At 44.5% G+C, this 22,246-nt stretch overlaps 1 protein-coding gene across 2 annotated transcripts in view; it reads right to left on the bottom strand.

Moving 5' to 3' along the window:
• Positions 1 to 960: 960 nt before the first annotated feature.
• ILRUN (inflammation and lipid regulator with UBA-like and NBR1-like domains) overlaps positions 961 to 22,246 on the bottom strand; it is a 119,372-nt gene continuing 98,086 nt past the window's right edge. The window contains exon 5 of one of the 2 annotated variants that reach the window (XM_060110550.1): positions 961 to 4,304. In XM_060110550.1, coding sequence (XP_059966533.1) covers positions 4,269 to 4,304 — 36 coding nt within the window. In that variant the 3' untranslated portion in view covers positions 961 to 4,268. The remainder of the gene's footprint in view (positions 4,305 to 22,246) is intronic. The other variant, XM_060110549.1, reaches the window with a different exon arrangement.

Below are 22,246 nucleotides of genomic sequence, written 5' to 3'. Positions count from 1 at the left end.
GGCCACCATCATTTAGAACACACAGCTCTGTCAGTCAGGGTGAAGACCAAATTTGGGAGTCTGCAATTACGTGAAAACAATACCAGCATCTGGGAACCGATGCCATGGGTCCAAGCCTGTAAGACAAGCAACTCCCTTCCCCCTGTGATCTCACTTTCCCTTCAACACAGAAAGGGTGATGATGTGACTGAGGACACAGTTGAGTTCTGAGTTCCTACAGACATGAAGGGATGAATACAGTGAACCCACAATTTGCTGATGTATTTGTCAATTAAGTTTCTTTCATGCTGTGGACCACCGTGTAACCCACCTCCCCATCTCCGGAGGCCAAGCTCATAGGCCTGTCTCACATAAGTACGTGGGGGTAGGATCCAAGTTAGCTTGTCAACTGTCTGGAGTGTGGTCCCTATCTGGCTCTCGAGCTCCCAGACCAATCTGCAAAAAGGTACCTAATCCGTACTCCACCAGAACCACTAAAGAAAGATGCATTTCCTCTTCTACATCTAGTCCCAGCAGGCTCTAGGACTCCCCAGCTCGGCCTTGTCTGTTTCCCCAGTAGGAAGATGCCCATGGTGCTCTGCATTCTTCCTGTGCAATTCCTGCATTCACACCTGTGCGCCATGCCTGACACACAGTAAGTGCCCACACAATGCCTGCTGGCTGGCACACACTAAGTTGGCCAGTACGTCTTATGTGCTGGGGATAGAGTAGTGCTCAACAGACGCATGGTAGGTATCCTGGGGAGGCCACTGGAAAGAGTTTCGCCTTTCTGGTCACTGGAAACCAGGAACGGCAGCAGATTTAATGATAATCCCAGGACTGATTTCATAAATATATAATGAACCGCAGGGTCTCAGTTTTCCCATATGCAAGAAGGAGAGACACAGAGACCAAAAAGCGCATATCACAGAGCCACTGGGGGGCCAAGCAGGTACACAGGGGCTTCAGGGAGCAATAAACTCACTGACACACATGAAAACAGGGTTTTTTTTTGGTGTGTGTTAATTTAATCATACAAATATTCATTTATACAGTAAGGAAAAACCTCCTCATCTTCATCTCCTCCCAGGCACCATAAGGCCCCACCACAAACACCCACCCAGCTTGCTTGCTGCACACCACTGTCCAGGTGGAGGAGGCAGCTACTGCTGCTCCAGCATTCACACGAGGAAACAAAGAAAAGGTGAGGCAGGGTGGGGTGGGGAATCAGCTTGCAGTTCTGGGGCCTGGCAACCCCACCACCCTCTCCCGCTGGGGCTCACACTGAATTTGGGGAGGTGTTTATTCTTATGCCCACTTCCCACCTTGGCCACCCTTGGGCCACACCAGCTGTCTTGGTGAGGTTCTCTCCTGGCTGGAAGTGCCTTTGATGGACTTTAGGTAACAGCCAGTCCTTGCTGGGGGAAGAGAAGGCTGTTTCTTGTAGAAAAATGCCCCAAATTCAACTGTCCTCATGGGAAAAAAGAAAAAAAGCATGCACGCGTGCACACACATCCACACACACCTCACTCCGTGCACACAGACAGGTTCCTCCCAAGCCTGAGCCCCTATGCCTCCCCCGCTGGGCTCAGGTCCTTAGGATGGTGCCTGCCTCACCTCGCGGGTGCCAGACACTGGTGGTCCTGCCCAAAGGCAGCCTGTCATTTGGTAAAGAGTCCAAGAGGAACTGAGACTACTGGGGCTGAAAGGGTAGCCTTTGCCGCCCCACCAGGCAGTGGAAAAGAGGGGCTCTAAGGACTTGTTCAGAACCCAAACCAGTGAGAAGAGGCAGGATGAATAGTACTAACAGCCGCCAGGTCTTGGGGGAACCATGGACTCCTTCCGCCCCTACTACATGGCTTGCGCTCGCTCTGGCCTCTGCAAGAAGCTCACCTCTCCAAAGATGTGTACAGAAATGGTTTGTTTTTGGGAGGGAAGCCAATGTGCTTGGGACAACTACCTTGCCAGGTGAGACTGCCTAAAAGCAAGAGGAGGAGAAGGATCCCTCTGGCAGGGCCAGACCCACTGACGGTGATCTATGAAGCCACTGCTGAATAACGGCAGGCACCCCCTCCTGAGAAAAGGGGAAGGGGCACCTAGTGTGGGGCAGATGAGGAAGCCAGGAAATCAGGGGACATAAAGCCTCCCATGACCCTGCAGGGGCAGCTGGAGAGGTGACGCTTTGAGGGCTATCAAGTGAGCAGAACGGCTGGGCATGTGTGGGCTCCAGGGAGGCGGTGTCCCAGGAGGTTGGCACCAACAGTGGTGGCAGTCTGGGCCCAATAGGGCCCTCAAACAAAAAGCCATCGTGAGCCCCTGGCTTGGACCTGTGGTGGCCTGGGCACCTCTGCTCTGCTGGGAATGGGGTGCTCTTTGTGTGCATAGAAAGTAGGTGCTCCAGTGTGAGCTCTAGTCCAGCCCCAGACCCAGCTGCACTGCCCTTTCAGCAGGCAGTCTCCACCCTCCCCTGGGGCTTCTCCAGTGGACCAATGTTTACTCCCCCTTTTATTTGGGGGGAGGTGGGGAGGCAAAGGGGGAATTTCATACAAGCTTTTCTCTCACAATCAAGCTTGGAAAACACAACAGTCTCAGAAGAGGATGAGGAGGAACAAACAACACATGTTTTCGGAACTCAGACACCCAGACAGAGACAGACAGGCAGGCAGACCCTCACCCACACACAGGCTATATGACCCCTTGCAGCCAATCATCGACCTGGACTCCCTGCTGTCTCACACCCCCGGGGTGGGTGGGGGTGTGGTAATAGGCAGGTGACCCAGCAACCGCACCCTAGATCCATATCCCCGGCTATCAAACGAACCAAGACTCGAGGGAAGGAGGGGGTGAGAAGAGAAGAGGGACTTTGCATATTCTTGTATCTTTGGCAGACAGCTGTTCTGGCCTGGTTTAAGCTTCCCATGGAGATATCCACATCTCAACCTGCTCGGAATCCACGGGATGCCAGTGGGGCCACCTGTCCCAGTGAGCAGCCAGCCAATCAACCTGTGCTCCGGCTGGGCTGTCCCTTGCCCGCCACCTCCCAATAACTAAGCATCCTGCTCAGGGCGGGGGTCCTTTCATTCCCAGCAAAATGTGGTCTCCAAGATCACGCAGTCAGTAAGCGTGGTCCTTCCCCATGGCAAATTCCCCATCTGGGGCTACATTTTCATACCTTAACAGCTCAGCCTCCACTAACAGGCTGCAAAAACACCACAAAGGACAACTGGAGAGAAACACAGGGAAGGGAGTTGTGTGACAACAGAGAAGCAGGGGACACCTTCACATTCGCCTGCTGCACACTCGCTGGTGAGCTGCACCAACACCTGTGTGTGTGTGTGCACGCAGCACACACATATACGCAGCACAGAGGCAGCGTTCCCAGAGTGAATGTGGAGCCGCTGTGTACCAAGAATCCAAGAGAGCAGTAAGCGTGATGGCATTTCTCTCCGCCAAGAGAAACATGGAAGGAAAGCAATTCGAATTGTTACAAGTGTGTGCAGGAGGACACCTCTCAGCCTCACAAACTCCCACGTCACCCAAGATCTGTCCTCAAGGCTTCCTCTGCTGGCCACACAGGGAAGTTTGGTCTTCAGAGAGGTTCTGACGGTAACAAGCCACAGGGCTGACAAATACAAATGTCAAAGGTGTAAATCAACAGAAGATTAAAGAGAAAAGAAGAGGAAAAGCGTGATAATTCATGGGCTGATACAATTAAAAGCAAATGGGGTTGGAGACTCGTGGAGTCAGGTGGCACGGCAGGTGTCCTCCTATAGCACTGACCCGCAGAGTCCCCAAGCAGGCCATGCCAGTTTTGAACCTGAATTGCTTCCAGAGCAAGCATTCTATAAACAGCATGTTATCCCTTATCTAAAAAAAAAAAAAAAAAAAGTGGGGAAAGGGGAAAAAATTAACATGTGCTCAAAACTACAACCTGTCTGTAGGCAAAATAATTTTTGTTTAAAAAGATGGCTTTTTTCCCCCATTTTAAACATTTTTTTCCTTCCCGAGCGACCTAATGACTTGTTAGACTGACGCCTAATAAACAAAACCCAAACTGGCTGCATGGATTTCTTCTTGGTAGCCTCAACACCACTCCTGCGATTCGGCATTCACACAAGCACACTGAGTTTACTCAAAACTAGTCTTTCTGATTCTTCCTCTTCTTCCAGGATGGGGGTCAGAGCCAGGGGTCCGTGCGATGTGGTCTGCAATCCAGAGGAACCCCTTGCCCTGCCCCCCAGAGTCAAGCCTTCTGTCTTTTGTTAATTTTTCTTCTTGCTGACACCCGTTTAAGACTGGCCGAAGGGGTAAGGCCCGTGGAGCCCCTGGAAGAGAGTGAACACAGTCAGTGGTGGCAGACAGAGCAGGTACAATGTGACAACCAAACCAAGTAAAAGAATCTACAGTTCCCAGTGAGCCAGAAGGAAGCTCCAAGGCACAAACAAGGCTTGAGGGTTGTCCTTGCCATGCAAATCTTCAAGAGGCCACATATCAGCACATTTCAAGTTTTTGCTAAGTGTTCTCCTGCAAACACACCATCCAAGAGAGGGGAGGCTGGTGGAGAGATTCTTCATCTTTCAAATTCTAGATTAACTGGTGCCAACTTTCCTCCACCCAGGTCACAAAGCCTTCCCTCCTTCTTGACAACATCTTAACCTCTCTGCTAAAGATCCTTGGACACCACTTTCTGCACCCTTAACCTCAGGTGCAGGCTACTGCTGGCTGATGGCACTTATATCAACAACACACACACTGGAGCAGAAAAAGCAACTGTCCACCGGGCACCTAGTACAGACATGGCAGCAGGGGGTTTGCATACACTGTCTTTAGGTGTATTATTACACTCATTTGACTGATGCCCATCTGACTGCAGACATTAGGAGACTTGTTCAAAGTCACATGGGTAGGGCTTCCCTGGTGGCGCAGTGGTTGAGAGTCTGCCTGCCGATGCAGGGGACACGAGTTCGTGCCCTGGTCTGGGAGGATCCCACATGCCGCGGAGCGGCTGGGCCTGAGAGCCATGGCCGCTGAGCCTGCGCATTCGGAGCCTGTGCTCTGCAACGGGAGAGGCCACGGCGTTGGGAGGCCCGCGTACCGCAAAAAAAAAAAAAAAAAAAAAAAAAAAAAGTCACATGGGTAGTAAAAGGCAGAGCCAAGATTCAAACCCAAGTCTGATCTTTGCTCTCTTCACATTGCCTCTCCCTTGCCACATAATGATAAGGTTTACTCCAAATTCCCAAAGGTATTTTCTATGCTGCTTGGCTGGTGGAGAAGGCATCACAGTCTCACTTTTCCCTTATGTTAAGAATGAGACACCAAGATGTGCCAACACCAAAAGTGGCCACACAAACTTGCTGGAGGATGTCTCGTGCCTCCCTCCACCTTCACACCTCTGTGGAGTGTGCTCCTTGAAAAGACCCAGTCAATGCCAAGACCTGGGAGGGCAAAAGTAACTGGTAACCAGCCTCACTAAAAGTCCTACACCCCAAACTGGCCCAGAAGCAGAGGGACCTTGGACCAAGGGGACCAAATGGGTACGGAGAGCAGGTGGCACAGCCATAATCATGACAAATGACCAGAGGGGTTTCCCGATGCTTGACAACTACGTTAAGTAAGAATCCTGAATCTAGGCACAACTGGGGTGAGGAGGCACAAGAATGACTGAGATGACATTTTCCATTAGCTTGGTAAGATGTGGACAGTCAGAATTTGATTATCTTTTAAAAATGACACTTGTCTTTGAAAAGAAATGTAAGTGCTTGGTTGCAGGGTTGCCAATGATTAGAATCCCTTTCCAGTATGACTTTGTTTGCTGCCATCTCTCTAGCACTTAGCATGGCACCTGTCCCTGAGCAAGCACATGGTAAGTATTGTTGAATTAATAATTAAAAGAGAACAGGTATTTCTCAGACTACTACCTGGAGTGCCAGACCCTTTGAAGTCACTAGAATACTGGCCCTTCCAAACCAAGTTTTTAGTTAGTTTTTTTTTTTTTTAAGATGTTGGGAGTAGGAGTTTATTAATTAATTAATTTATTTTTGCTGTGTTGGGTTTTCGTTTCTGTGTGAGGGCTTTCTCTAGTTGTGGCAAGCGGGGGCCACTCTTCATCGCGGTGCGCGGGCCTCTAACTATCGCGGCCTCTCTTGTTGCGGAGCACAGGCTCCAGATGCGCAGGCTCAGTAGTTGTGGCTCACGGGCCTAGTTGCTCCGCGGCATGTGGGATCCTCCCAGACCAGGGCTCGAACCCGTGTCCCCTGCATTAGCAGGCAGATTCTCAACCACTGCGCCACCAGGGAAGCCCCCAAACCAAGTTTTTAAACAGCTGCTTAGGCCTGGGGACACAAGTGTCTACGTCATGCCATCCATCTGGTCACAGCCTCCCAGGTCCCAGGAGAGGCTGGGCTCCCTGGGAGTGGTTAGCTAGAGATGCACAACCTTCACGGTTTTCACTGCAATGGGCTGTGGGTCACGCAGAAGTGGGAGAAGGAGATCTGGGTTCTGATCCCCGCTTTGCACTAGCACATCAAATGACCATGAATAAAGTCCCTTCCCCTCATAGGATCTCAGATTCCTCCTTAAAACTTCCAGATTTAAGGTTCTAGGAGTTGACATAAAGTACCTAGCTCAGGAGGCTGAAAAACAGTGTTCTAAGAAAAAAATGCCCCTTGGTCATGCTTATTTAGACCAGAGGTCAAAGCTGCCAAAAATAGGGAACATGAGATTAAAGTTCCCAGTTTTTTTCAGTGGAAAGCACTGAAATTGCTTTTGTCTTTTTTTTTTTCTCCCTCCATAAAAAGCCTCAAGAGACCAGAAATAGGCCTCACGCTGCTTGGTGGTATCGCTGAAGAGGTGAATATGGGAGACAGGCAGGCTAACACTGAAAGAGCATCAACTACATGCCGCCGGGTGCTGCTGGAGCACTTGAACATGTTCTCTTTAATTCTCACAAAGATAAACTGAGACAAGTATGCTCTCCAAGCTCAGAGAGGTGAGGTAACCTGATCAAGAGCACAGAGCTGGTAAGCAAAGCAGTGGTGGTTAAAATGTCACGTCTCCAGCCCCGAGTTAACCATGCCTCCAGCAGGCGAGCTGAGACTGTAACCATGTCAGTAGTCACAGACCCACCCACTCAAACAAGTGTGGGCTGGACCAGCTAAGGGCTCTCAGACTCCATTTTGTGGGGCCTGGTTGAACGGTCACAGGCCCCAGAGATGGAAATTAAAGAAGCTTAAAACAAGCTGCTGGGCTTCCCTGGTGGCGCAGTGGTTGAGAGTCTGCCTGCCGATGCAGGGGACACGGGTTCGTGCCCCGGTCCGGGAAGATCCCACATGCCGCAGAGCGGCTGGGCCTGTGAGCCATGGCCGCTGAGCCTGCGCGTCCGGAGCCTGTGCTCCGCAGCGGGACAGGCCACAACAGTGAGAGGCCCGCGTATCGCAACGCAACAAAACAAAACAAAACAAAACAAGCTGCTCTCAGTACTTCCCAACCAACATTCATTCATCCCAACAGTCCAAGGAGAGCAACAAAGGCTCAGATTCCCATATGATCTAGAACCAATACCATGCTCAAAAGTCTTTGTGCAGGAAAACACGCACAGAGAAAAGAAAACAGAAAAACAAACAGCATTTGTTTTCTATGAATTTTTTTCCCCTTTACCCTAAATTTAACTGCTTTCCAGACCAAAGCTCCACACACTTCACATAGGCCTTTATAAAGCAAGCACTAGCCTTGTGACTTGTCTGGAATGCTTGGAGAAGGGAGTTCATGACTTTGCCAAGGAGCTGTCGTGCATTCCCATTTTACAGATACATGGATCCCATGCAACTGGCAGACAGAGCAATACAGACATGGGCATTTTCAGATTTCCACCTGAATGCCCTGGCCCTTAGACCATTCAGTGTAGTATTTAACTAGCTTAGATTAAGAATTAATGTTGATCCTCTATTTATTGACTGAGGTGCTGTGCCTTTTGGAAAGAAAAATGCTATCTAATTCCCTTTCAGCCAGAGAATGGCATATTGGAGTTGTTGATGTTTAACTGGCGCAGAAACATGGCTTGAGGAACAAGCTCTATTTTCCTTCCCCCCCAAATAAATTACTATCACTTCAAGGAAGAGAGAGGGAGCCAATTCTATCTCAGAATTATGTTATCATCTAGACTCCCCACATGCAGGATTACAGGTGTCACAAGTGGATCATAGAACACAGGCAATGCAACACCAGTTACAGAGGAAAAGCCTGGCGGAGATTCCAAGAACAGCTTGTCCAGGGCATCTGATGGCAGGAGGCCAAGCAGGAAGTGCCTTTCCTAAGAGTGGGATGAAGGTATATTTGAAACGAGACACCCATCCACATTTCAGGTTCCACTGGAGTTCCAAGACCCCGTGTAACAGGTTCTGGTGGCTAACGTCTCCAACCCCAGACCAAAAGTAGGGTTTGGCAATACAGATAGATAGTGTTCACTGTCTTCTGGGGCCTAACAACTCTTCAACTTTTACCCACAGGAAAAGCAAATGCCAAACATTTTCATTAACCTGGTGGCATCCCTGATATCTCTCCTATAACAGGTGTGCCACTAATAAGGAAAACAGATCAAGGGATGGATGCATCAGATGGTACCACACAAAGCCCTGAATTAAACTCTGACAAGCAGAAATGGAGGCCATCGCAGCATGATTACAAAACTCAGTTTGATGCAGAAGACCACCCTCTTCTCTATGAGGATTCACCTCTCACCACATAGGGACTAGCAGCAAGGTCGGATTTATGCATATTAATAGAGGGTGTAAATGACCAAGCCAAGAAAAGAACTCCTCTATCTGACTCCAGGTCTAAAGAGCAGCTCCCCAGGGTCAACTTGCACAGAAACGGCTTTTCAAAGGCTACATTTCTTGGGAGTGGCCCCACATCTGCTAGGGGACAAGAAAGTGTTCCTGGCGAAGGAGAGACAGCCTTTAAGGTCCACAGAGGTTGAGGTGTTGCCTGTTTGCCTCAGTCTTCCCTAAGCTTTCACTGAACAGCTGTCATGGCTGTGAGCCCTGGGACCTAAATTCTACTTGGCTACAGGGCAGGCGAGCCCCCTTAAAGCATGGCAGCTCCATACCTGCCAGCTAAGACAGAGGGGCCTCCCTACTCATGGGTGTCTGGGAAGAGACTTTGGCCTCAAGCCAGCTGAATGATTACGGTAGTGGGGCCAGGTCCTGAGCTGAACTTCCGCAATGGAATAACTACTGTGAGTCATAATTTGACTAATTTTCTAAAATATTTTTAAAAGAGAACACTTATAGACTTAAAAGAGAACACTTATAGACATAAAAGACAAGCAAGCTCAGTTTCACTCATCACAGTCTCCTGAAAGGACAATTTAAGATCCAGTACTTGCGGGCCTGTCCTCAAAGCAAAGTAAAAATAAAAACTATCTTTTTTATTTGTTTTTCACAGTAGTTTATAGTTGCCCCTGTGGAATAGTAGAGTCACTCCCAGCCAGTGATTTGGTTATCACTGATCTTATGTGAGTGGGTACCTACAATAACTTAAAAGTTCTTCCTAAAATTATACAGAAATCAAAATAACTTTTCCAAAAAGGAGTACTAAAAAAACAGGAAACTATTTTGTTTCAGATAGAATGTATTTTTTTAAAAGAACTTAAAAAAAATTATTTATTTATTTAGGCTGCGCTGGGTCTTAGTTGCAGCACAAGGGATCTTCACTGCAGCATGTTTAGTTGCAGCATGAGGGATCTTTAGTGGCAGCATGAGGATTTCTTAGTTGTGGCATGCAAACTCTTTAGTTGTGGCATGCATGTGGGATCTAGTTCCCTGACCAGGGATCGAACCCGGGCCCCCTGCACTGGGAGCATGGAGTCTTACCCACTGGACCACCAGGGAAGTCCCTCAGCTAGAATATTTTTAGACGTTTACTCATCAATGGTCAGCAGTAGGGAGTACAGTGCTATCAGAAGGGAAAGCTGCCCTTTTACGACAGTGGAACCTGTTTCTTTTTTTGGCCGTACCACGCACGTGGCATGTGGGATCCTAGTTCCCCGACCAGGGATCGAACCTGTGCCCCCTGCAGTGGAAGTGCAGAGTTCTAACCACTGGACTGCCAGGGAAGTCCCAGTTTGAACCTATCATTCACCAAGGTATCATTTTCCTGGCTACTCCAAACCTCATTGTTTTCTCCTTCCTCCAAACTCAGGAGCACTTAAAACTCAACTGGAACTCAATATACTCCATCTTTACTGGTCTCATTCTTTCCTATGAGCTAGTCACATCTAAGTAATCAGACAGTAAATTCTTTGAAGATAAGGAAGGATTAGCACAGGCTGAGGAACCTAGGAGGCCTCCCTTATTGACTAAATAATATCAAACCTCTCTCTGTTAAAGTAGTTTTGATGAATGTCCACAGCTTTGAAAAGGGTCTCGCTTTCAGTCAAGCTCTAAGGAAGCCCATACTTTCCCCCGATGTACAGCAGCCTTTAATCTTACATTGTGCACCTGGTCCTGCTGGAATACAATCAAAGCAGACTTAGCTAAGAACAAGTCACTGAAACCTGAGCATCTACACCAGACACAAATCCTCACACTTTTTTCTATTAGTAATCAATTTTATACACTTCAGTGTATACATGTCAATCCTAATTGCCCAATTCATCACACCCCCACCCCCACCCCCCTGCCGCTTTCCCACCTTGGTGTCCATACGTTTGCTCTCTACATCTGTGTCTCAATTTCTGCCCTGCAAACCCGTTCATCTGTACCATTTTTCTAGGTTCCACATGTATGCGTTAATATACGATATTTGTTTTTCTCTTTCTGACTTACTTCACTCTGTATGACAGTCTCTAGATCCATCCACGTCTCAACAAATGACCTAATTTCATTCCTTTTTATGGCTAATATTCCATCGTATATATGTGCCACATCTTCTTTATCCATTTGTCTGTCGATAGGCATTCAGGTTGCTTCCATGACCTGGCTATTGTAAATACTGCTCCAGTGAACATTGGGGTGCATGTGTCTTTTTAAATTGTGAATTTCTCTGGGTATATGCCCAGTAGTGGGATTCCTGGGTCATATGGTAATTCTATTTTTAGCTTTTTAAGGAACTTCCATACTGTTCTCCATAGTGGCTGTATCAGTTTACATTCCCACCAACAGTGCAAGAGGGTTCCCTTTTCTCCACACCCACTCCAGCATTTGTTGTTCATAGATTTTCTTTCTTTTTTTTTTTTTTTGCGGTACGCGGGCCTCTCACTGCTGTGGCCTCTCCCGCTGTGGAGCACAGGCTCCGGACGTGCAGGCCCAGCAGCCATGGCCCACGGGCCCAGCCGCTCCACGGCATGTGGGATCCTCCCGGACTGGGGCACGAACCCGTGTCCCCTGCATCGGCACGTGGACTCCCAACCACTGCGTCACCAGGGAAACCCTGTTCATAGATTTTCTGATGATGCCCATTCTAACTAGTGTGAGGTGATACCTCATTGTAGTTTTGAGTTGCATTCTAATAATTAGTGACGTTGAGCAGCTTTTCATATGCTACTTGGCCATCTGTATGTCTTCTTTGGAGAAATGTCTATTTAGGCTTCTGCCCATTTTTGGATTGGGTTGTTTGTCTTTTTAATATTGAGTTGCATGAGCTGTTTATATGTTTTGGAGATTAATCCTTTGTCCGTTGATTCATAGGCAAATATTTTCTCCCATTCTGAGGTTGTCTTTTCATCTTGTTTATGGTTTCCTTTGCTGTGCAAAAGCTTTTAAGTTTGTTTATTTGTTTATTTTTGTTTTTATTTCCATTACTCTAGGAGGTGGATCAAAAAAGATCTTGCTGTGATTTATTTCAAAGAGTGTTCTTCCAATGTTTTCCTCTAAGAGTTTTATAGTGTCCGGTCTTACATTTAGGTCTCTAATCCATTTGGAGTTTATTTTTGTTTATGGTGTTAGGGAATGTTCAATTTCATTCTTTTACATGTAGCTGTCCAGTTTTTCCAGCACCACTTATTAAAGAGACTGTCTTTTCTCCATTGTATATCCTTGCCTCCTTTGTCATAGATTAGTTGGCCATAGGTGCATGGGTTTACCTCTGGGCTTTCTACCTTGTTCCATTGATCTATGTTTCTGTTTTTGTGCCAGTACCATATTGTCTTGATTACTGTAGCTTTGTAGTACAGTCTGAAGTCAGGGAGTCTGATTCCTCCAGCTCTGTTTTTTTCCCTCAGGACTGCTTTGGCTATTCGGGGTCTTTTGTGTCTCCATACAAATTTTAAGATTTTTTGTTCTAGCTCTGTAAAACATGCCATTGGTAATTTGATAGGGATTGCATTGAATCTGTAGATTGCTTTGGGTAGTACAGTCATTTTCACAATATTGATTCTTCCAATCCAAGAACATGGTATATCTCTCCATCTGTTGGTATCATCTTTAATTTCTTTCATCAGGGTCTTACAGTTTTCTGCATACAGGTCTTCTGTCTCCCTAGGTAGGCTTATTCCTAGGTATTTTATTCTTTTTATTGCAATGGTAAATGGGAGTGTTTCTTTCTCTTTCAGATTTTTCATCATTAGTGTATAGGAATGCAGGATGTTTCTGTGCATTGATTTTGTATCCTGCTACTTTACCAAATTCATTGATTAGCTCTAGTAGTTTTCTGTTGTCATCTTTAGGACTCTCTATGTATAGTATCATGTCATCTGCAAACAGTGACAGTTTTACTTCTTCTTTTCCAATTTGTATTCCTTTTATTTCTTTTTCTTCTCTGATTGCCAAGGCTAGGACTTTGAAAAGTATGTTGAATAATAGCGGTAAGAGTGGACATCCTTGTCTTGTTCCTGATCTTAGAGGAAATGCTTTCAGTTTTTCACCATTGAGAATTATGTTTGCTGTGGGTTTGTCGTATATGGCCTTTATTATGTTGAGGTAGGTTCCCTCTATGCCCACTTTCTGAAGAGTTTTTATCATAAATTGGTGTTGAATTTTGTCAAAAGCTTTTTCTGCATCTATTGAGATGATCATATGGTTTTTCTTCTTCAGTTTGTTAATATGGTGTATCACATTGATTGATTTGTGTATATTGAAGAATCCTTGCATCCCTGGGATAAATCCCACTTGATCATGGGGTATGATCCCTTTAATGTGTTGTTGGATTCTGTTTGCTAGTATTTTGTTGAGGATTTTTTTTTTTTTTTGCAGTACGCGAGCCTCTCATTGTTGTGGCCTCTCCCGTTGCGGAGCACAGGCTCCAGACGCACAGGCTCGGCGGCCATGGCTCACGGGCCCAGCCGCTCTGCGGCATGTGGGATCTTCCCTGACCGGGGCACGAACCCGTGTCCCCTGCATCAGCAGGCGGACTCTCAACCACTGCGCCACCAGGGAAGCCCCTGTTGAGGAGTTTTGCATCTATATTCATCAGTGATATTGGTCTGTAATTTTCTTTTTTTGTAGTATGTTTGTCTGGTTTTGGTATCAGGGTGATGGTGGCCTCATAGAATGAGTTTGGGAGTGTTCCTTCCTCTGCAATGTTTTGGAAGCGTTTGAGAAGGATGGGTGTTAGCTCTCCTCTAAATGTTTGATAGAATTCACCTGTGAAGCCATCTGGTCCTGGACTTTTGTTTGTTGGAAGATTTTTAATCACAGTTTCAATTTCATTACTTGTGATTGGTCTGTTCATATTTTCTATTTCTTCCTGGTTCAGTCTTGGAAGGTTATATCTTTCTAAGAATTTGTCCATTTCTTCCAGGTTGTCCATTTTATTGCCATAGAGTTGCTTGTAGTAGTCTCTTAGGATGCTTTGAATTTCTGCAGTGTCTGTTGTAACTTTCTTTTCATTTCTAATTTTATTGATTTGAGTCCTCTTTTTCTTGATGAGTCTGGCTAATGGTTTATCAATTTTGTTTATCTTCTCAAAGAACCAGCTTATAGTTTTATTAATCTTTGCTATTGTTTTCTTTGTTTCTATTTCATTTATTTCTGCTCTGATCTTTATGATTTCTTTCCTTCTGCTAACTTTGGGTTTTGTTTGTTCTTCTTTCTCTAGTTTCCTTAGGTGTAAGGTTGGATTATTTATTTGAGATTTTTCTTGTCTTCAGGGAGGCTTGTATAGCTATAAACTTCCCTCTTAGAACTGCTTTTGCTGCATCCCATAGGTTTTGGATTGTTGTGTTTTCATTGTCCTTTGTCTCTAGGTATTTTTTGATTTCCTCTTTGATTTCTTCAGTGATCTCTTGGTTATTTAGTAATGTATTGTTTAGCCTCCATGTGTTTGTGTTTTTTACATTTTTTCCCTGTAATTGATTTCTAATCTCATAGCATTGTGGTCAGAAAAGATGCTTGATATGATTTCAATTTTCTTAAATTTACTGAGGCTTGATTTGTGACCCAAGATGTGATCTATCCTGGAGAATGTTCCGTGCTCTCTTGAGAAGAAAGTGTAATCTGCTGTTTTTGGATGGAATGTTCTATAAATATCAATTAAATCTATCTGGCCTATTGTGTCATTTAAAGATTCTGTTTCCTTATTTATTTTCATTTTGGATGATCTGTCATTTTGTGTAAGTGAAGTGTTAGAAGTCCCCCACTATTACTGTGTTACTTTGGATTTCCTTTTTTACTGCTGTTAGCAGTTGCCTTATGTATTGAGGTGCTCCTATGTTGGGTGCATATATATTTATAATTGTTATATCTTCTTCTTGGATTGATCCCTTGATCATTATGTAGTGTCTTTCCTTGTCTCTTGTAACATTCTTTATTTTCAAGTCTATTTTACCTGATATGAGTATTGCTACTCCAGCTTTCTTTTGATTTCCATTTGCATGGAACATCTTTTTCCATCCCCTCACTTTCAGTCTGTATGTGTCCCTAGGTCTGAAGTGGGTCTCTTCTAGACAGCATATATATGGGTCTTGTTTTTGTATCCATTCAGCGAGCCTGTGTCTTTTGGTTGGAGCATTTAATCCATTCATGTTTCAGGTAATTGTCAATATGTATGTTCCTATGATCATTTTCTTAACTGTTTTGTACGTCCTTTTCTTCTCTTGTGTTTCCCACTTAGAGAAATTCCTTTAGCATTTGTTGTAGAGCTGAATTCTCTTAGCTTTCGCTTGTCTGTAAAGCTTTTGATTTCTCAATCGAAACTGAATGAGATCCTTGCCAGGTAGAGTAAAATTAGTTGTAGTTTCTTCCCTTTCATCAGTTTAAGTATATCCTGCCACTCCCTTCTGGCTTGTAGAGTTTCTGCTGAGAAATCAGCTGTTAACCTTATGGGAGTTCCCTTGTATGTTATTTGTCGTTTTTCCCTTACTGCTTTCAATAATTTTTCTTTGTCTTTAATTTTGCCAATTTGATTACTATGTGTCTTGGCGTGTTTCTCCTTGGGTTTATCCTGTATGGGACTAGCTGCGTTTCCTGGACTTAGGTGGCTATTTTCTTTCCCATGTTAGGGAAGTTTTTGACTACAATCTCTTCAAATATTTTCTCGGGTCCTTTCTCTCTCTCTCTTCTCCTCTGGGACTCCTATAGTGCGAATGTTGTTGCATTTAATGTTGTCCCAGAGGTCTCTTAGGCTGTCTCCATTTCTTTTCATTCTTTTTTCTTTATTCTGTTCTGCAGCAGTGAATTCCACCATTCTGTCTTCCAGGTCAGTTATCCGTTCTTCTGCCTCCGTTATTCTGCTATTGATTCCTTCTAGTGTAGTTTTCATTTCAGTTACTATATTGTCCATCTCAGTTTGTTCTTTAATTCTTCTAGGTCTTTGTTAAACATTTCTTGCATCTTCTCGTTCTTTGCCTCCATTGTTTTTCTGAGGTCCTGGATCATCTTCACTATCATTATTCTGAATTATTTTTCTGGAAGGTTGCCTATCTCTACTACGTTTAGTTGTTTTTCTGGGGTTTTATCTTGTTCCCTCATCTGGTACATAGCCCTCTGCCTTTTCATCTTGTCTATCTTCCTGTGAATGTGGTTTTTGTTCCACAGGCTGCAGGATTAGTAGTTCTTCTTGCTTCTGCTGTCTGCCCTCTGGTGGATAAGGTTATGTAATCTCATACTTTTGAATTATACTTATCTGCTTGAATTTCACCAGTCCCACTTTGAGAATTTTCATCAGAAATTAAAATGCTGAATTCAGAGTACAGGGAAAAGAATACGTCCTTACAACTGAAGTAAAATATGCCATCTTGGGAACACTAGCTCTGTTTCAGCTACAAGACTGCCCAGCATCAGCTCAGCCTATAACAATGCTCAGAGTCCCAAAGCAAAGAAGATGGAGCTGAACGTTCCACTTTGAAGCTGTTGAGGTACAAAAGAGAGAGTTCCTGGAGATACTTTTTATTCTCAGTCAGATAGTAATGTTACAAACAACAAAAGACATTTTCTAAGGCTCACACACAGTGTTTGCTTAATTTATTTTTAAAATGCACACATGAATCATGCCAATGCAAACACCAACAAGGCTGGGAGGACTTTGCTGGTTCCTCAGGGTTTTCAAAAAAGAGACATCTTAATATCATTAAACCAGAGTCTCCTGGCAAACCCCTTCTGAACAGAATGTGCTAATTTGCCAGAGAACAGGGGCAGGTTCCTCAGTTGCCGGGCACTGCTTCCTTCTTGGTCACAAATTCTTTTGTAGCTCCTGAAGATGAACAAGAAGGTCTCTACAACCTGACACTAAGTGTATAAACTACCTTCAGAGAACAGCAAACAAACTTGGCTCTGCCAGCAAGCCTCAGCATAGTGTGTTGTAGAAGAACACTAGACTCCAACTGGGTTCCCTGGGTTCCAGCCCATGGCCCACCCCCAATTTGCTGTGTGAACGTGAGCAAGTCACTTACAACTTCCTTATTGTTTTGTCAAATGAAGAGTATAACTAACTACAAAAGTCACAAGAGTGTCGTGAATTAAGAATAAGAATAAATGCAGTAGAGGTGCTCTGAGTAACAGCAGTTTTACATGTTAGACAGATAGCATTAAACTCAGTCCTTGGACCTCTTCTCCATCTATACCAGTGGTTTCCAAGCAGGGAAGTTTTGCCCCTGCCCCAGGGGGCATTTGGCAATGTCTGGAGATGTTTTTGGCTCTTACACTTGGGGCTAGGGAGGTACTACTGGTATCCAGTGGGTAAAGGCCAGGGATGCTGCTGAACATCTTACAATGCATAAGATCCATACCCCACTGCCCCCTGCAGCAAAAGAAGACTCATCCCCTGACTTCATTTCCCTCTACCTTGTTCCTACCCACTCTGGTCTTGAGCAAACCAGGTGAACTTCCACCTCAGGACTTGTACTGACTGTAAAATATTCTTTCTCCAGATGGCCTTTGCAGAAATTCTGGCTTTAAAGGGAGTTAGATCGCCCCTAAGTATGTTCTAGTTTTAAAATACTAAGTATGTTCAAAGGCAGATGTTAAATTCATTACAGAAAAATGAAAAACTCCAGAGACTGTATGTTTTGACCACAATCAGGAATAGACAGGGGACTTCAAGAGGTATAGGTGCTGCTGTCACAAAACTGAGTTAATGGAAATTTCAATGTCACCAAAAATCTAAACCCAAGTGACCATGGAGGTTCTCGGGAATCTTTTCCCTTCATAGAGGCTGGAGAGAAAGGCTGATTTCTGTATCTTCCATAGATAACAGCTTGTGGAGAGAAGGGGTTTAGCAGTAGAGAAGTCACGTAATAGCTGGCCAATAATTGGCTTGATCCTCATTTGAAATGTAGCAGTGAACTACAGAAAGCATGCATGCTCTCCCTAGCCCACAGCTGTCAGCTCAGCTGATAAAAATATGTACCTGAACACTATCTGTAACTAGGAAGCAACGTAGTGGATCGTAAGAGAGCAGGCTCAGGAGTCAAAAACAACTGGTTTTGTTCATATCCTCGTTTTACCACTTTCTAGCTGCATGACCGTGGGCAGGTCATGGAACCTGTGTACCTCAAGTCTCAGCAGCTGTAAATAGGGATAATGACAGTGCCTGTATCATGGTCCTGTTGTGTGGACTAAATGAAGTAATGCATGTCAAACTGCTGCCTCTGCCTCTGAGCAACAAATACTGGGGGCTGGGAGGCAGGGAGGTGATTAGCGTTTTTTGTAATAAACTTTGTAGATCTACTTGACTCCTTAAATTATGTACATTGATAATTTTAACAATAAAAATTAAATTTAAAAAATCCTTAGCACAGTGCCTGGCACATAGTAAGTGCTTAATGAACGGTAGCTTTACAGCTCTCATTACTGCACTCCCATGGCCCCCACCTGGGAGTAATGTGCATTTGCTACCTGTCCCTTGCCAGAGGAGAACACAAGTTGGATAGAATATCAAGTGACACGAGTTTTCCTTCCAGCTTCTCTTTGAGTCATCTTTAAACCTTTCAGGGAAAGGGTCTGCACCTGAGAACGAAGACTCAGGTTTCATGGCAGTGGGAAGGTTATACTGCCCTCTGTTGCCATTAGCTCAGCTAAGGACACCAACCACCTGCTTTTGGGTCAAATTCAGCGTGCTCTGAACTGAGCAGATGTTGAGCTCATCCTTATTAAACTCATCCCTTATTATTATGTTAAACTGATTGGCTACTTCAAAGTAGATAATAAGATCCACAAGCCATTACATCCTCAGGCCCATATAGCAAAATATTTGCCTTTTCCAAACCTCTCCCTGTAACCTCTACTACATTTCTAAACCTTCACCTAAACAGAGAGAAATTAACTCTTCCATGCCTTAGTCAACACAGACAGCAGCAGGTTAGAAGAGAGTTGATTTCTGATATAATAAAAGCAGGCTAACTTCTCTAGCTCCAGATCCAAAACACACTAAAGGGTGACTGTCAGAGAGAGAGAAGAGGAGGAGCAGGTGCAAATGTGGGCGGGCAGGGCAGATGGCACTCGGCAGTGGCTAACGCTTGACAAGCATGAGGAACCTCTCCCAAAGATAATAACACGTTTCTCCTTCTGAAACAGCACTTGGCGGAAGTAATAACAGTGGCTCAGGCTGTAATCTGTTTAAAGGAGGCGTATATGACAAACACCAGCTCCAAACATTTTTTTAAAAAAAATAAGAGCAAACACAAAATAAGACACATAGTCCAAGTAACAAAATAAATGAATTTGGGATTCTTTTCAGCTCCCCCAGTGTAAATCATTACTCTTTAGAGAAAGGAAGCAAAGCATTTGGGTTGTCCTGAAGAACACCCTGGTGTCACACTCTTATTCCCAGCTGTCCTGAATAAGACCATTTGGTTGGTGTCTTATTCCTCTGTAAGGCTTTCTTAGAAAACATTGAGAAATTTTGAAAATTACTGGCAAGTAGGAAAAAGAAGTACCTAATTTCAATATGACTTATTTTCTCCTTCCACACCTCTACGGATTGTTTTTTGCTACTGTACCACTGTCCAAACAGAAGCTGTCCCAGCCTCCAGAGATGAGTCACAGTTAGAATTCATGGCAAGACTAGCCTTTAGTCCATAGAGTGAACACCTACCCTACTGTAACTGTCCTCAGAGGCTCTTGGGCTAATCACATAAAAAGCGTTCATTAAAACAGCACCTAACCTTCACCAATACTTGGTCTGATTGTTCACCGGGGACAGGTCAGCCACAACTGAGCTGACAATGAGGCCAGCCAATCTTTAACAAAAGCATGGAGTCAGATTTATGAATCCTTGGAGCAGGTCAACATATACTTGCTCACCTTTCTGACTCCCTCTGACAGCTCTCACACAGGGAGGGCCCAGGCCCTCTGGATGTTGTGGGATGGAGCTAGGACAGGCGTTCCCACCCAGAGCTCCCCCATTCTCCCCCCACCACCCCTGCCTGTGGCACAGAGCACTGGGTCCGGAGAGCTTATGGGTTATTCAAGGGTAGCTAGAGAAGGGCTCCAGGGGTGTCCAGTTCCTGGCACTGACAGATGGGCCATTATGTTGACATTCACCCAGCCCTCACATAAGGTGCATGAAGCAATCTTTTCATTTCATCCTACCAACCTTAGCAAGTTAAACTGTAACTATGGAGGCAGCAGGAAACTGTATCTGCCTACGAAAACTGTGGTCATGGGCTTCCAAGAATGTCATGTTCTTTCCCAGCCTTCAGGGCAGGCAGGGAATTTCTTTAGAGTAAATCAAATCTATTGCCAACTCAGTGATCCCTGATACCAGGGCAACAGGTACTCCTCCAACCCATCCAATAAAGATGGCACCTGGTGTGAACTGAACACACTTGCCCCAACTCTAGCACTCTGGGGGGCTCTCATCCTTTCCACTCACTCATAAATAAAAAGGGCTATTTATTAGTAACCCCACATGGTTGGTACACCCTGAGAGTTTAAGAAGTTTTTATTTTTATCAACCAGAAAAAGAAATCACTACTTTAAAGACTCAACAAACAGGGGAACTCTTAAAAAAAAAAAGATGCCACAGGCAATCCTCAGTTTACATTAGAGCCACTTATCTTATTTCAACTCTGCTTCTTTCACACCTTGATGACACTAGTCATCAACTCAGTTAATGCTTTCACTCAACACAGCCTCCATCCCAACAGGAAGATCTAAGGAAAGCCCAGGTTCACCTACTAATACCTTTAGTAACGTGGTGCCTGGATGTGAATCCCAGCTCTGCCTCTTGCTAGCTGTGTAATACTGAGCTAAGTTCCTTAGCCCCTCTGAGCTTTTATTTTCTTATCAAAATATGAAGATGATACATGTAAAGTACTTGGCACACCTGGCACATAGGAACGGTTAAAAAATAACTCTAGTATATACCTGATCTCGCCACTTATAGCCCTTCAGAACCTCAAGTATTCTTGCCTTTAAAAATAAATAAATCTATATTCTCAAGCCAAACACAAATGCTTAGAATCATGAATTATCTCTGCTTTAAGGTATTCATTTAAGTATAGTTCCAATTCTTTTTGAAGCCATTTGTAATTATTTCACCCAAATTTTTTCATCAAATTACTTCATCCAAAGGAACACACTGCAACCAACTGAATGTATCTCCCACTGTCCGTCACCCGTATCTCCTGACCACACATCACTTACTCAGTATTCTGCCCTCAGCACTTCAACTGTTCTCCTACCATCATCCTTCCTGTCTTTCCAAATCTGTCCATTCTTTGAAAAGCCCTTTCCATCAACTCCACCTCTACTTCATCTCTGCCTTCCGTAACTCTAACCCCCAGCCATGCACACAAATTATACATTTTGACTGTGCTGTGCTCTACTGACCAAATTCATACTTCACCTTGACTGAATTGTATGCGTGTTTCATCTCCCCTACTGTACTGTGAGCTGCTGGTTGGTAGGGATAACTTCTTTTATTCTTCAAGTTTCCTTACTCAATAATCTACACTGCTCTGTACATCAGTGCAGAAATGTGTTAACAAATACTTACTGATAACTGTCTATACCCTACCCCATTTCTAAGGAGCCCTAAGAGGTGGAGCTGACTCAACTTTAGCCAGAAGTGCTTTCAGAGGACTTGCTTTAAGAGGACTGCTTAACTTAAGAAGAAAAGGAGGCTCCGATTTCTCTTTGGGGTCCAAGTGCCACATTATCAACGCATTACAGGCAACAGTCTTGTATATCGTTTCCAGTGAGAACCTTTTCTCTGTGGTTCTTGCAAATGCTATTTCTAAATGATTCTATAGAGTTCATGAAAAAAATTATGCAACATACCATGAGTTCATCAACCTCAAGAAATATCTCAATAGCCTCACCATAGCCCAGCCCTTCCAAAAAAGAGCAGCATGGCAGGACCTCAATTAAGGCTGGTAGGTAATCCATTCCGACAACCCCCACCACATATAAAGACCACATATAAAACACTGGTCAGAAAAATGCCATTCTTACACAGAGCGAGTTGTCCCTCAAATAAACATTATTTTTAAAAATTTGAGGGTGAATGCCAACACGAAGCAAGGAAAGACTTAACAGTTATATGATTATATAGGTGGGAGGCTGGGCCTAATACACCACATTATTATCAGAGAAGAACGAACAGGAATGTTCACAGGCCCTGCCACACAAATCACCTACAACGGTTAGTGCTTAGCATCAGGGCTTTATTCAACCTACCAAAACCAATGACCAGGAACCATAGTCACCTTGACGGAGTATGGAAGGTGCTGTTTAATCAGCAAGCATAGCGAAACAGATCAAGAAATCAAAAACCTAGAAGACTGTCTTAGAACAATCAGAATATTTAAAATCATGATTAACTCAACAAACAATTCTCTCATTTATTCCTCACATATGAAAAGTCAAAATATCACTTGGGCCACTCTGGGTTG

Source organism: Mesoplodon densirostris, chromosome 10 (genome assembly GCF_025265405.1).
Source record: "Mesoplodon densirostris isolate mMesDen1 chromosome 10, mMesDen1 primary haplotype, whole genome shotgun sequence".
Lineage (NCBI taxonomy): Eukaryota > Metazoa > Chordata > Mammalia > Artiodactyla > Ziphiidae > Mesoplodon > Mesoplodon densirostris.
The sequence above is the reverse complement of the archived record's forward strand: the minus strand, read 5'-3'. Positions and strand labels throughout refer to the sequence as shown.